Source organism: Chrysemys picta, chromosome 14 (genome assembly GCF_011386835.1).
Source record: "Chrysemys picta bellii isolate R12L10 chromosome 14, ASM1138683v2, whole genome shotgun sequence".
Taxonomy (NCBI): domain Eukaryota; kingdom Metazoa; phylum Chordata; order Testudines; family Emydidae; genus Chrysemys; species Chrysemys picta.
In genome coordinates this window covers 34,376,424-34,390,596 of record NC_088804.1, presented here as the reverse complement: position 1 = coordinate 34,390,596, position 14,173 = coordinate 34,376,424, and the positions used below count along the sequence as shown (strand labels likewise).

The following is a 14,173-nucleotide window of genomic DNA, read 5'->3' as shown; positions in this document are numbered from 1 at the left end:
ACTCCCCAATTCTGTCCTCCCCGCACATCCTCTCTCCCATCACAGCCCCCCGCCCCCTCTCACACCCACTCCCCAATTCTGTCCTCCCTCCACACCCTCCCTCTCCCATCACAGCCCCCCGCCCCTTCTCACATCCACTCCCCAATTCTGTCCTCCCTCCACACCCTCCCTCTCCCATCACAGCCCCCCGCCCCCTCTCACACCCACTCCCCAATTCTGTCCTCTCCCCACATCCCCCCTCTCCCATCACAGCCCCCCGCCCCCCTCACACCCACTCCCCAATTCTGTCCTCCCCCCACATCCTCCCTCTCCCATCACAGCCCCCCGCCCCCTCTCACATCCACTCCCCACTTCTGTCCTCCCCCCAGTCCCACCTCCCCTCATGCTCACGCCCCGCCCTTCCCCACACGTACCCCCAGGGCGGAGGGCGGATGGCGTCGGTTAGTCCCGCCCTCGGCTCCGCCCGCGGGGTCAGGCTCAGCGCGTCTTGGGACTCTGCGGGGCCGGTGCGCGCCGCGGCTCGGGGCGGCTATGGCGGCGTTGCGAGCGCTGCGGAGGCTCGGGGCCAGCCTGGCTCCGCGCTGCCCCGGCCGCTGCGGCCCCCTCATCTCGCCCCGGGCGGGCTGGCCGCAAGCAGCCTCGACCAGGAGCCTGGGCACCAGCGCGCTGCTGTTCTCGGGTGAGTCCGGCCACGGGCAGCCGGGGATGGGAGCAGCGAGGGCGAGCTGCGGCCGGGCCCACATGGCGGGAGGCCGGGCAGGGGCCCCGGTGCACGCGGGCTTTCTGGGGGGGCTCGGGTGCGTGTGTGGCTAATGCTCGGGGGCCGGGGGGGGGTGTTGGAGCAGGCGCAGGGGGGGCTCGGGTGCGTGTGTGGCTAATGCTCGGGGGCCGGGGGGGGTGTTGGGGCAGGCGCAGGGGGGCCTCCGATTGCATGGGGGGGGCTGGTGCATGCGAGCTTTAGGGCTAGCGTTGGTGCGTGGGGTTTGGTACACGCAGGCGTGGGAGCTGCTGCTGCGTGGAGTGTGGTGCATGTACCCATTACTTTGTTGGCAGCGAGCTGTGTCCTACAGTAGTGTTTAACATCTCGTGAGAGCGAGGCTTACCGCAGTGCTTTCCAACCTTTTTTTCCTGTGTGAACCCCTGAAAGTTTTTAAATGGAGCTGCGGACCCATTTGGAAATCTCAGGCATAGTCGGCGGACCCCCATTTGAAAACCATGGCTTAGAGGAAAGGGGAAGGGTCCTGTTCTAAAGAGCATAGCAGATCAATTTACGAAGCGGGGAGCCTAATCCAGAACGCCTGACTCCAGCTCTCTGAACGCTAGAAATCTGCCTGATTCATTAATCTGCAGAAAAGGGGACTTATGCCTAAAAATCACGCATTTTTAAAAATGTAACTTTTAGTGACACAAAAAATGGGGTGGAGTCAAGTTAGTAAATCAAGTTCCACTGTATGTAGCCTAGTTTAAAAACAACACAACAGGTTTTGCAAAATGGACAGTGAGCCACTATTTTGGTTACAGATGCCTTCTCTGCAGTTTCACCTGTTTTTATCAATAGGTAATGCTGCAGTGGGGCTACTACAGGTACAAGCACTAGGTAGACATGGTGCAGCTATTTTCATCACTATGGCATAATCCGACCACTTGTTAGGACTGCTACCCCAGTGACCATGCGGTGCTTCCTGCTGATGTTAGCGGGTAAGAAATTTGCTAGTGTGCTCGAGGCCTTCGATGGCTTTACTTTACTATGCGTAGTGTGCAATAGAAGTTTAAATATATACCTGATGCAGGCTTTTTTGTAGACACAGCCACTGAACATTGTTACATATTCACTGATAGCTGTCCTATACGTATAGGAAAAGATGACAGATTAGGCGCTGATCCTGCAATTCTTACTCAATGTAGATCGGGGTCGGCAACCTCTGGCCCGCGGCTCGCCAGGGTAAGCACCCTGAAGGGACGGGCCAGTTCGTTTACCTGCCGTGTCCGCAATCGGCCGAACCTGTGGACACGGCAGGTAAACAAACTGACCCGGCCTGCCAGGGAGCTGCGTGCCAGAGGTTGCCGATCCCTAATGTAGATCCATAGAGCCATCTAGGAGGTGTCAACAGGTGAAGCTTTGATGATGCACCAGTCATTGTGATTGCAAGTTTAAGGTGAATGAATCACTAAACCAGTGGTTCCCAAACTGGGGTTCGTGAAATGTTACAGGGGGTTCTCAGGGAAAAATTCCCTAATGGCGGACAGAGCTGTCCTCAGGGAGCAGGGGACCAGCAGCCCAGAGCCCCAGGACTTCCAAGAGCTAAGCAGATCAAAGTAAGCACATCTGTCACACTGAGATTTAAACTTCAAGACTCCTTATAAGAAATGGAAAGGGAGGTGGATATTTTTTGCTGTTTTTAAAATTAAATAGGCAGCTAGTATTGTTTTTAAAAGTATTATGAAGAACAAGTTTAAGCTTTGTTGTAACGTGTGGTGTTTGCTTGAACTGCTCAAGACCTGAATGCTTGTATAAAAGGAACTCTTTATATTGGCTTCTTACATACCTTCATGCTGTTTCACATCTGATACTTCTTGATGAAACATAGGTGCCTTGTCTTATAACAGGTTTATTCAAAGTGATACAAGCTACGAAAGTGAGATCTTGGAACAGTGTTGCCGTTTTCATAATGTAATAAAAATACTGTAATGATAAATAATAATTAATAATAAATAGTGTGTAATAAGCATGTAATAAAAACAAATTTTATATTTCCAAGATCACGGCTTTTATAATTTATACTCAGATAAAGGAGAAAATCCCTGGAAATATTCATTTTTTAGGAGGGGGTTCGCGAGACTTGACATTTTGGTGAAAGGAGTTCACAGGTTGTTAAAGTTTGGGAACCACTGCACTAAACTTTCCTCTCAATGGACTATGTGAATTTAGGTCTGAATGAGCTTTATGTAGGCACATTCACAAGGGTACAGGAGTCCACTTGCATGGAGCTACTTGCAGGATCAGGACCCTGAACCCTGTCTACTTTAGGGAACTTGGACCAGTGTAACTATACTGATGTAGCTATGCTATACACCGATATGAACACCTAGTGTAGATATGCTGCACTGGTGCAAAACTGGGCTTGCAGCAGTGTGACTTACTCCACTTGTGCCTAAAGTAGAACAGGCATTTTGTCCTTAAGACAAAACAATGGGATATGTTTCTCCTTTTGACTTGGTTTACCATGCTAAAAAAGATTTTTGGCAAATAGTGTATTACCCATGAAGTTCTTAATCAGAAGCAGGCTTCTAGTTTAAGGGTTCTTGCAAAGATGTTATACTGCTGCACAACTGTGAGAGTGTTTTGAAGTCTTGAGCTTCCATTACTGATCCATTTATTAACTATTAAGAAAAGACCAGTACCAAAAAAAGAAATCAGAAGTCAATACATAATGGCCTAGACAAAAGAGATGCAGAAAAAGGAGGAGGTGGGAGGGGATGTGCTGACAGGTTTATAATAGCAATGACCTCCAGGTACTGAATTTCCTGGCAGTTAATAGCTAGCTGGGTTAAGGGACTGAGGTAGTCCCTTGTGCCTCCTTGTTCCATGTAAATAGTGGAAAGAAATGGCTTTCTCATTAGTCATTCCTTGCTTAATTACAAGAGTAATTCTTGAATCATCTCTCATCATGTCAATCTTTCTAATATATGGGGCATTTCTTCTGTAGATATATCCTGTATGTAATAATTAAACCACACACTTTTTTAAAGAAAGAAAATGAATATCTATATGCCACTGCCTGTTTGTGATGGTTGGCTCAGGTTTTTCTCACTTTTAGGGTATGTCCACACAGGGACGCTTAGGAAAGTTAAGCTGAATTAACTGAAGGTATGAATTTAAAATGAATCGGTTAAAGCAAAAGCAAATTCACTTTGAAAGTGAATTAAGCTGAACAGAACAAAGGCCTCTTTACTTCCCAGTGAGCTCGTGCACCTGGGTTTAATGAACTTTAAATTCACGCCTTCAGCTAATTCAGTGTCATTTTCCTGAGTGGCCCCTGTAGACATGCCTAGAGTTTTCAGTAATAATAATAATGAATTGTAGTACAGCAGATCACTTAGTTAATCTCAGGTTTTTGCTGTGTTCAATGTTTAAATGTTCTTGAGACCATTCCAAGCAAGATTATTTATTAAATCTCTCTACTGTTTATATGAATTTAGAATGTTTGTTGCCATAGTGGACTATGCCCCTTTTCTTTTTGATGTGCTACAAAGAGCAATTTACAGACTGTCCCAACAGTTCAAAACACTTGACTGATTTGGAATTAAACCTCTACCAAGTTTTTTTAAATTTTGCTTTATAATCAAATTTTCTATATGCTTGTGTGTCTTCGTGATGAGTTAGTGGCTGTCTCGTGTATGTGAAATACATAACGTTTGTGTTCAGCTAAGGCTTGAGATCTGCTTTGATCGTGTGTCTTCATGGGTCCTGGAATTGCAACTTTAAAATCAGGGGTTTACAGCAGTATAGTTGAGCTGCAGTCCAGGAGCCCAGCAGGTTGATAACAAAAACTGCTGAGTTTCTTCAGGCAGTGGGTTACAAGGTAGGGAAAACTTTGAGTTAGTATAGTGGGGATTCTGCAGGGGACCAGTGGCTGAAATTTCATCCTGCAAGAGAAGCCAAAAAACACAGGGAGGCTCTTGGAGCCAAAAAGGAAATCCAGATAGGAACATGAATTGCCTGGCCAGACTGAATTGCTATGGCACAGGTAATACAGAAAGTTTGGTTTCATAAATAGTCTTTTCCAGTTGTCAGAACAGCCCATGTCTGATTGGACACACATAGTGAGTCAGGGTGAAGAAAAGTACAAATTCCCCCACTGCTGCGGTACATTCCCCTCATTCCCAAATGCGGCGGATGGGGGGAATGGATGAGTAGAGGGGAAAAGGAGCAGACTAGAGGTTTAAGGAATAGAATTGTGGACCTGTTAAGAAGAGGTTAGGGATTAAAGGTCATGGAGAAGAGAGGTCTTCAAATGGGATTCCAAGAGGGAGAATTAAGTATGAAGTGTAGGGCATCTGGAACATAAGCATGAAAAGAGTCACACTCCGGAGAGAATCAGAGTAGTACACCTCTACCCCGATATAACATGAATTCGGATATAACGCGGTAAAGCAGCACTCCGGCGGATCAAAGCGAGTTCGATATAACGCGGTTTCACCTATAACATAGTAAGATGTTTTTGGCTCCCAAGGACAGCGTTATATCAGGGTAGAGTTGTATTTGTAGAAATGTGACTAGAATACATGCAGAAGTATGAGTGAGAATTGCTGTGAAGTGATCAAACTTTAACTGGGTCTTCTATATAATTGTCTATTAAGAACACAATTCTCTGGTGACCCTGCAGTAGTTGCACAACAATTATATAAATGTCCCAGAAGCTGATCCTGCAACCCGTATTCCTGTGGGGTAATCCTTACTTGTATGAGTAGTCTGATGAGCATAGGGTGCAGAATCATTTCTCTTATCTGGATTTGCAGAATGAAATGTATTCAGTAAAATATGGACAGTTTTGGGGATTCAGTGATCTTATTTCAATTTTTTTTAAAACAAAGTGTGAATTGTTGCAGTAATGCAGCTGAATTGTTGCAATAATGAATAAGTGAAAAATAAATGTACTTAAAAACCATTATGTTTGAGTTTCAGCAAGCTGAAATAGTTTATCTGCAAAGGGATAGTATGACCTCTCCATGTCATCTAAGAAAGTTCAAATATAATGCATTGCATGAGGCACTGTGAAAGTTGCAGTGTTACAGAAATGTCATTAGGGTCAGCTTTAGTGGGAATAATGTGGAGAATTGGCTAATTAAACAATTCTGAATTTGAGGGAGAAACCTTTTAAAGTTGTGTTGGACACACACAACATTGAATAAAATTCTTAAACTGTCATTTTAATTAATAGTACAAACTGTCTTTTTTCCAATTAAATCCCATCTGGTGGTGCTTCATCCTCCACGCTTTGAGCTGGTAGCTTTAAATATGATTTCCTATGGCATATTTAGATTGTCCAGGGCCAGATTTTGCCATCTGTGATCAGGCCCCTACTGTGTCACTAAAGATGTAAATCAGGCTTTTTTTTTTTTTTTTAAATGGATCTGCAATTCACACTTGTTGTTTATATATTTTGGCATCTAAAGCTAAATGATGCGATTCTGATGCACATTTCAACACCTCACGTGTGGTCTGTGTTAATACAAAGCATAATACCAGCACTTCCAAAAAGTGTCCCAAACATGCAGTCCATACCATAGTTGAACAATAATGTTCAAAGCCAAACTCAAGAGAAAACAGTGTTTAGAAGTGCCAGTATATTAGAGTATTTATAAAAGTAAAATGTCAATATTTTCTGAGATATCAAATCTGTTTCATTTTAGCCCGCAAATTCACAGACAAGCATGAGTGGATATCAGTTGAAAATGGTATTGGGACTGTAGGAATCAGCAATTTTGCACAGGTATTGATTTTTTGTTGTTGTCCTTCAATATTTACTTGTACATTCCTGCTCTTGTCCTTGAACTTTGGATTGTTACCTTGTTCTTTTATTATTTTTATTGCATATACTGTACACTTGAAGCATATTATGGGCTTAGATCTCAAACTATTTCTAAAGTACATTATGCTGCTTCAGCATATTTGTGGATAATTTTTTGATCATGTTAGTTCTCCATTGGATTGACTTAGACTTGATGAGCATCTTAGTTGTTAAATCAGAATAACCATTCAGATTTATTACTCTATTACTGTTTTAATCTTGTTTTTTACTTTCTTTATAGGAACATTAGACTGCATGAGGAAATTATTGCATTGTGCATGTTTGGACCAAATTCTGCTCTGAGTTTTACCCTTTTGATTTAAGTGGAGTTGTGAACAGGAATAGGATTTGGTGCAGGGAGAGTCTGTAATATGTGTGATAGTCATTAGCATCCTCATCTGTGATGCTTACCAAAGAGATTGGACTATTAGCTTTCAAATCCTTGGTCGGGGTATTTTTCTAGCTTTAGTCCCTGTTATGACTGGTTAATAGGATGCTAGTTAAAGATGTGCATTAAAAACAAAAAATCCAAAGAAACATGCCTAAACCTGGTAACAACCAAATGTGGGACATTGCATTGATGTATAATATATGGGACAATGTCAGAAGCTTTGAGTGTAGTGGGATTCATGTTCTTTAGGATAAATAGCCTTTCTGTGATTTCAGCTTTCTGAATGTGTAAATAACATCTATTATCATAAAAGATCCCTAGGTTTGTGTGAGGTAGAGATAAATTTGGGGTCTTAAAGGGCTTGACCCTGCTTCTGTTGAACTCAATAGCATAAATCCCAGTCACTCAAATGGCCCAAAACCAGACAGCTGATGAGTACTGTGTACTAGGCAATGTGTAAATTGTCTGCATTGGGTAGACTAGGACTCAGATATTGCATGGTCTTTCAAATGACACAAACAGTAAATGCTTCATGCTTTGGGGGTCAAATCTTAGTTCCCTGACATCACTGGGAGTTTTGCTGTTAGGACCCATTTTGTTTCTATAAAGATCAACAAGAATTCTGTCACATCGTGCCTGGAGGAATGATTATGTAATTCTTTCTCATGGACTCATAACACAGCTGTAAGCTTATTAAAACCCTAATATATTAACACATCTTGCAATTTAGAGGGCATGAGAAGCTAACTGGTTTGCAAGTTGTGTATCAAAAAACATGATTCCTGTTAAAAGTGTGCAGCCTTTGAGTGGGATGGGCACCAACATTAAGCAGAGGAATATAATTTTAGTCTAATCAGTTGTGCAGTTACAACCTTAAATCCCTCCTCCACATGCTCATTTAGCCTTTACTAGTATATATTCCTGATGCATTTGGTTTGTTTTTAGGAAGCATTAGGAGACATCGTTTATTGTAGTCTTCCAGAAATTGGGACAAAGTTGAACAAACAGGGTAAGTATTTTTATTTTAAGCTGTTAAACTATTGCTATAACAATTCTTAGGTTTTAATCTAAACTAACATGATTATGCCACTTCCTCAATTCTTGTTGTTTTTCATATAGTTAAACATTTGTTTGTTTGTTTGATGTAACCCTCCGATCCTGTCATATTTAATTTCATTTATATGGTTGGATATAAAATATGGATTGTTCACATTTTTAAGAGAGATAAAGGCCTTATTTCTAAACTCTGAATGTTAGAACAGAGCAAGTAGAGTTCTCAGATCTTGCTTAATAGGAGAACCTGCCTTTAAAATTGTAAAGAGACACTTAAAACCAGTCGTTTAATTTAAATGTTTGCTTAAATTTTTAATTATATAAATTTAAATAGAATTGCTACAATAAACTTTTAAAATTGTACAATTTTCCATATTGTGATTTGACAACCTGCCAGTGCTTCTAGGTGACTTATTTGTTCCTGTTTTGCAAGGTACTTTTTGGTTGTGGCATTAATCAACACAGCAGCTGATGTGGTGCTTTACAAATTCAAAGGTTTGTACAAACCTTGACCCTCTGGCAAGTTACCAGAGCTGGAATTAGAATTTGATAGTTTCCAGCTTCAAGTTCCATGCTTGGCCCATGCTGCTTCTCAATAATTTCATTATGTATTATTAAATTATAAAGAGTGTAATAACTTGTAAATCACTACAAAAGAGTGAGTGTTAGCAAGCAGGAGGAGGCTTTTCCTTTGTTTTCATAAGGAGTGCTGATGTTTTGGTACATGTTCCAAAAATCATTCTTGCCTAGAAACATAAATAATCCACCATGGACTACAGACGCAGGAAATTGCAAAACAAGATTACAAAAGAGGTAAAGCAGCAGGACCTCTATTCTGAAATCCTTGTTGTGTAAAATGTCCCCAGCAACTATTTTAGCCACACCATCTACAGAAGGCTTAAATGTCAAATGTTGGAGAAAGGCCCTTTACTTTTGGGCTTCTAATTAACAAACTCAACATTTTTGTTTTATTTTATAGTGAGAAAATTCATTCCTCCTAGTTCCTATCTGCTCCACCAGCTCTAACGCTGATTCTGCACCATGCACATCTAATTCCAAACTCCCGAACCCATTACATTCTGTGCTCATACCAACCTGCTGTTCTGACATTTCCATGTTCCTCCAGCCTGTTTCTCATTTCATTACAGTTTACGGCTGCTTTCAGTAGCATTGTCCCACCTGCCATTTCAATAACTGTATAAAAAATAAGGAAAAGGGGGAGAGCAATTCAGCGGTACCCTCTTCCTGATTCTGAATACTAAGGGATTTGCTCTTCTCCCAGTGCATGTACATTAGCTTCTGATGGTGTTTCTGAAAAAGTGCACTCTTAGGCCTTGTCTACACTACCAAGTTTTGTCGGCAAAAGTTATGTCACTTTAATTAAAACCGCTGTTGCGTGTCAACACTATGCTCCTTGTGTCAGCAGAGTGCATCCACACTAGCAGCTCTTGCATCGATACAGAGAGCAGTGCGCTGTGGTAGCTATTTAGTGTGCAAGTGGCCACATGGTGCTTTCGGAAGGGTTTGCAATGCCTCAGGGGGAAGGTGTAGTGCCACATGATGCACGTTTCTCAATCGCATGGTTCTATGGGCATCCTAGTAGATTGTCAGCCAACTTTCAACTGAAGTCTGGGGGGAGGGAGAGATGACAGGCTGACCGACCTATCGTGAGGTAGGAGGAGTGAGGGACCCCACCCCCCATGTCAGCCCCCTGCTCGGCACAACAGTCTTTCCCCAAGCAGCCCACTCTGCCAGTCTGCCTGCCTATGGTTCTGAGATTCCCTCCCCGCAGCCTTCTCAGCTGCTGGGAGCGGAATCCTGAGCAGCTCTCTAAGCTCTCCATGCTGAGGAATGTCAAAGCAGCACGGCAGGCCCCCTCCTCGCAGCAGGCCCCTGTGTTCCTACTGCGGGACAGAACAGGAGCAATCCTCTAATGATCTGCGCTCTGTTCCCAGAGCAGCAAGCTCAGCTGTCAGATACCTGGAGCTTTGAAAGGAGAGGGGCACTTGCCTGTAGGGCAGCAGAGATCAAAACAGTCAGCAGAGTGGTCACAGCAGGCATTGTGGGATACTGGTGGAAGCCAGTTCCATGGACAAAACAAACAGCAGTGTCTACACTGACGCTTTATCACTTGAACTTTTCCTCAAAAAGCTTTATGCCTCTAGTTGAGGTGGTTTTGTTTTGCCGTCAAAAGTAGCTTTGTAGTGTGTATGCCTCTCGAGTTTTGTTGGCAAAAGGCTTTTGCCAACCAAACTTTGTAGTGTAGACAAGACCTCAGTGTGGTAGGAAATCAGAATTCACGAGACTATTGCTTTGACTATTTCACAGGCAGATTACTTGAGCTAAAGGCTAGTTAGCAGCTACTCAGAATTTATATTTATACTCTGCAGCAGAGGGCTGGATGTGGCTACTGGTGCCTAGCCCCTCTTTACTGGTCAGAAGTTTTGCTGTAAAGCATTGTGGGCTTGGCAGAATTCAATTTTTGTTTTTTGTTTTTTATATTTGACAGATAAAACTGATGTTTAAACATTTTCTTCTTTGATCTATTCAGTTTTGCACAATTACACAAAATTCTGGGCTTGAAGGTTTTTTATGTTTATCAATTTAAATGTAGAATTGCAGAAAATTATGGGGGGGTTGGGTCAGAGGTAGTTATTTAATGACAGTAGATATCCTTCTAATAAGAATTCTAGTAAGTTCTCAAGGTCTATCTGTACATTTTAGTTATCGATGAAAATATTTTTTGTGTGCAATGAAATCAATGTTTACTGACATTTATTGATAAAAATTGAATTCTTCCAAGTCTAATTGTAAGTAAGGCACCAGCCCCCTGGATGAGCTAAGTGACAAATTCCCATCCTTTGTGCAGTAGCAGGTAATGTTATCCCTCAACTGCCCCTTCATCCAGAGTACATAGTTCAAAAAGAAATTTCAAACTTGAAGCCTATAGTCATTGTAATGAAACCAGGGCCTTATCTTCAGCCTGTGTGAAAATCTCATCCGTTCTTCCTTGTTTAGTTTCCAGAGACTTATCGGGGCTGGGTCATCTTTAAAACCTTTATCTACAAAAGTAAATCATCAACGCCTTTCCTTTTTTTTTTTTTTCTTTTTCTTTTAATGAACACAATCCTGTATTTCAGATGAGTTTGGTGCTCTGGAAAGTGTGAAGGCTGCTAGTGAACTCTATTCTCCTCTCACGGGAGAAGTAACTGAAATTAATGCCACCCTTGCAGATAATCCAGGACTCGTCAATAAATCTTGTTATGAAGATGGTAAGAAGCTATTGTTTCCCTTTCAAGGAGTAAACAGCACTTCTATGATTAAGATCCAGATGGTGTTTCTATCACAAGCAGATCTTCTATTGTCCATTTCTCCAATTTAATTATTTGGAATCTAAAAATGACATGGAGGGAACCTGGCCTGGTCTACACTACAGAGTTAAGTCGACATAAGGCAGCTTACATCGACTTAATTATGTCAGTGTCTACTCTACTGCCTTGCTCCTACTGAAGTAAGTGCCTTACTACACTGACATAATAACTCCACCTCCATGAGAGGCTTAGGGCTTATGTCGGGTAGTTAGGGCGACGCAGTGTCCGTATAGACACTGCGTTACTTACATCAGTTGTTGGCTGTCATTCCTATCAATTTCACAGCTCAGAGTCCAGGGGGCAGCCTGGCTTCTGGCAGGGAGCGGGGAGTTGACAGCCCTGGGCTCCCAGCGGAGAGCTCTGCTCGGAGCTGAGCCCCCCCCCCCCCCCCCCGCCCCTCTTCAGTCAGCAGAAATGCTTCTGGTGAGGATGCACACCAGTGACAGAAGGAGGGTGGTGTGGACATAAACAACTGCAATAATTACTTCAGTAGTTGTAAGTCCACCTAACGTAGGTCTACTTAAGTTTGTAGTGTAGACATGCCTCATGTCTCTGAGCATCCTCTAGTTCCAATAAACCCTATAGTATGAAATTGTTAAACATTTTAGTCCTGTCTTCACTAGGAAATTGATCTGTTGCTTACAACTTCCAGAAATCTTCAGAGCTAAATATACTGTGGTTGAGTTTAAACCTCCTTTTAAATAGCAAAGGAAGAACATATTTAGAGTGGTTATATTTCCTCCTTTAAGTTTAACAGATCTTAAAAGCATCTGAAAACTGTTTTGCATATGCTAGACGACCAAGCCCTTGAGTCCATTCCAGTTTTAAAGAGCTGTAGGTACGTGGGGGTGAACTTAAAAAAATATTTCCTTAATGTTTGGATTTAGATGCCTTTATTTTAATAGGTCTAGTTAATTTTTTAAAAAAATTAATTTAATTTCTTACTTACAGGTTGGCTTATCAAGATGACTGTGGACAACCCTTCAGAACTTAACGAACTGATGAATGAGGACGCGTATGAGAAATTTATAAAATCCATTGAGGACTGACCTGGAATGCTAAAATAAACCACTACAAAACACTTATATCAGCGTAGTTTGTCATAGATTAGTGGTGTACAGAAGGTCTGACATTGGGCAGCTTGAAAAAATTGCATATTCCAGAAATTTTGAATAAGATTTCAAGACAAATATGCTGCCTCTGAATCGTGTTGTACTAAAGAGCAATCCTGTGACAATCAGAGATTGCAGATAGGAAAAAAAATGCTTAACATTTGCTCCCTTTTGCTAGTGATTTTTTTAGCCTATTAAACTTAATTATGTAATTTTCAAAGTTTGGAATGTCATCTAGAGTAAAATATTTTTAGTTCCTAAAAATACACACTTAAAGTGTAGCACTGTAACATGCAACAGTCTTAGCAGCAGCATGGTAACTGTGTTAGCTGTCCAAATGCATTTACATAGCTAACAGGTTGTTGTGATACAAAAGTTGCATCAGGTTTCAGGTGTGCATAGCAATATAATCTTTAAAAAGTTTAGTTTAGTTAAAATTTTCTACAGATACGGCTGTAGCCTTGCAGCAGACTAGATAACAGAAAATAAAAAAAAAACCTGACTTTACCACTTACGTTTGCTGTTATTTTGTATTCCATGTACCATAACCCATTTTACATATTGTATATAAAGTTCAGTATCCTGTTTGGAACTTGCAAGATTAACCTATCACTTGAACAAACTTGGGACTCAAAATACATGCAACCCTTCAAAGGCTCGGGATCTGTATATTCTAACTATGCATTTGCGTGCTAGAATGACTAATATCTCATTCTGACACATACATGATAGAAATGCAGCCCTCTCTAATGCTTTAACACTATCTCATGCCCCCCTCAGCCAAAACCATGATGGATTCATTGATGGGTTAAGAGGACCTGAAGTTTCAGTAAGAGGCCAGCTATGCCTATTATGTATACAAACTGAAGGATAAGTCCAATGTACTTAAAAAAACAAAAACCCTGATTTAGGATTAGGAGGGGGATGGGATAGATGGAAGTGATGTGAATGAACGATAGTCTCCTGTTGAAAAGTTTAATTTGGGAGATCAGAAAAGGATACAAGCACAATTCAATTGAGGGAAATTACCTGTATACTTCGCTCTTCATAAGAGTTCTAGAGCTGTTTGGATTTCATTTTTTTCCTCTAATTCTTGTGCAGAAAGCACTATTTCTTACTTCTATTAAAAATCATGTTAAAGTTCAGTATCTATCAGCTGATGGTTAGGAAACAGCAAGTTCTACCCATTCTTTAATGTGACCTAATTGGGAAATGGTTGCTTTAATCATATGTGAATGTTCAGGATCGTGTATGACATCCTCTTGTGTAGTGAAGAAAAGCCACTTGGGGACTACAGAAATGTCAAGCTTTTGGATAAGTGGATAGGGAGTGCCATCATAAGGAAACTAGTAACTGTTTAAAATGTATTCAACTTCAATAGTACTATTTGTTATAGCCAGTACTGCAAGATGGCTGAGAATGACAGGAGTTGTGCAGCCTGAGCCTAATATAAGTAGGCTGTGAAACATAGTATGTGCCCTACAAGTGTTAATTTGCTTGGGTGTACTACTGCTCTTGTTCCTGGACTACTGCAGCAAAGTCCTTCAACTATGTAACCGGTGTCTTGCTGTTGTTCATAGTTCAGTGCTCCCTCATGGATGGCGCTGGCAGTGAAGTCTCTTTCATCCAGATTGACAATTGTCTTGTATCTGACTCTCATAACCTTTTAGCCCT

The 14,173-nt window shown here is 41.7% G+C and overlaps 1 protein-coding gene across 1 annotated transcript; it reads left to right on the top strand.

The window, feature by feature from the left end:
- Positions 1-456: 456 nt before the first annotated feature.
- Positions 457-13,006, top strand: GCSH (glycine cleavage system protein H). The gene is made up of 5 exons (XM_005292318.5): positions 457-679; positions 6,415-6,494; positions 7,909-7,972; positions 11,157-11,288; positions 12,339-13,006. The coding sequence occupies exons 1-5, from the start codon at positions 532-534 to the stop codon at positions 12,434-12,436; spliced, it is 522 nt and encodes a 173-aa protein (XP_005292375.1). The 5' UTR covers positions 457-531; the 3' UTR covers positions 12,437-13,006.
- Positions 13,007-14,173: the final 1,167 nt, after the last annotated feature.

What these genes read in the sequence shown, in the direction of transcription:
- GCSH (XM_005292318.5), top strand. Translation starts at nt 532, where the DNA reads ATGGCGGCGTTGCGAGCGCTGCGGAGGCTCGGGGCCAGCCTGGCTCCG. An exon ending in CAGCGCGCTGCTGTTCTCGG is followed by an intron (nt 680 to 6,414) that starts GTGAGTCCGGCC and finishes GTTTCATTTTAG; the next exon opens with CCCGCAAATTCACAGACAAG. An exon ending in TAAATCTTGTTATGAAGATG is followed by an intron (nt 11,289 to 12,338) that starts GTAAGAAGCTAT and finishes TCTTACTTACAG; the next exon opens with GTTGGCTTATCAAGATGACT.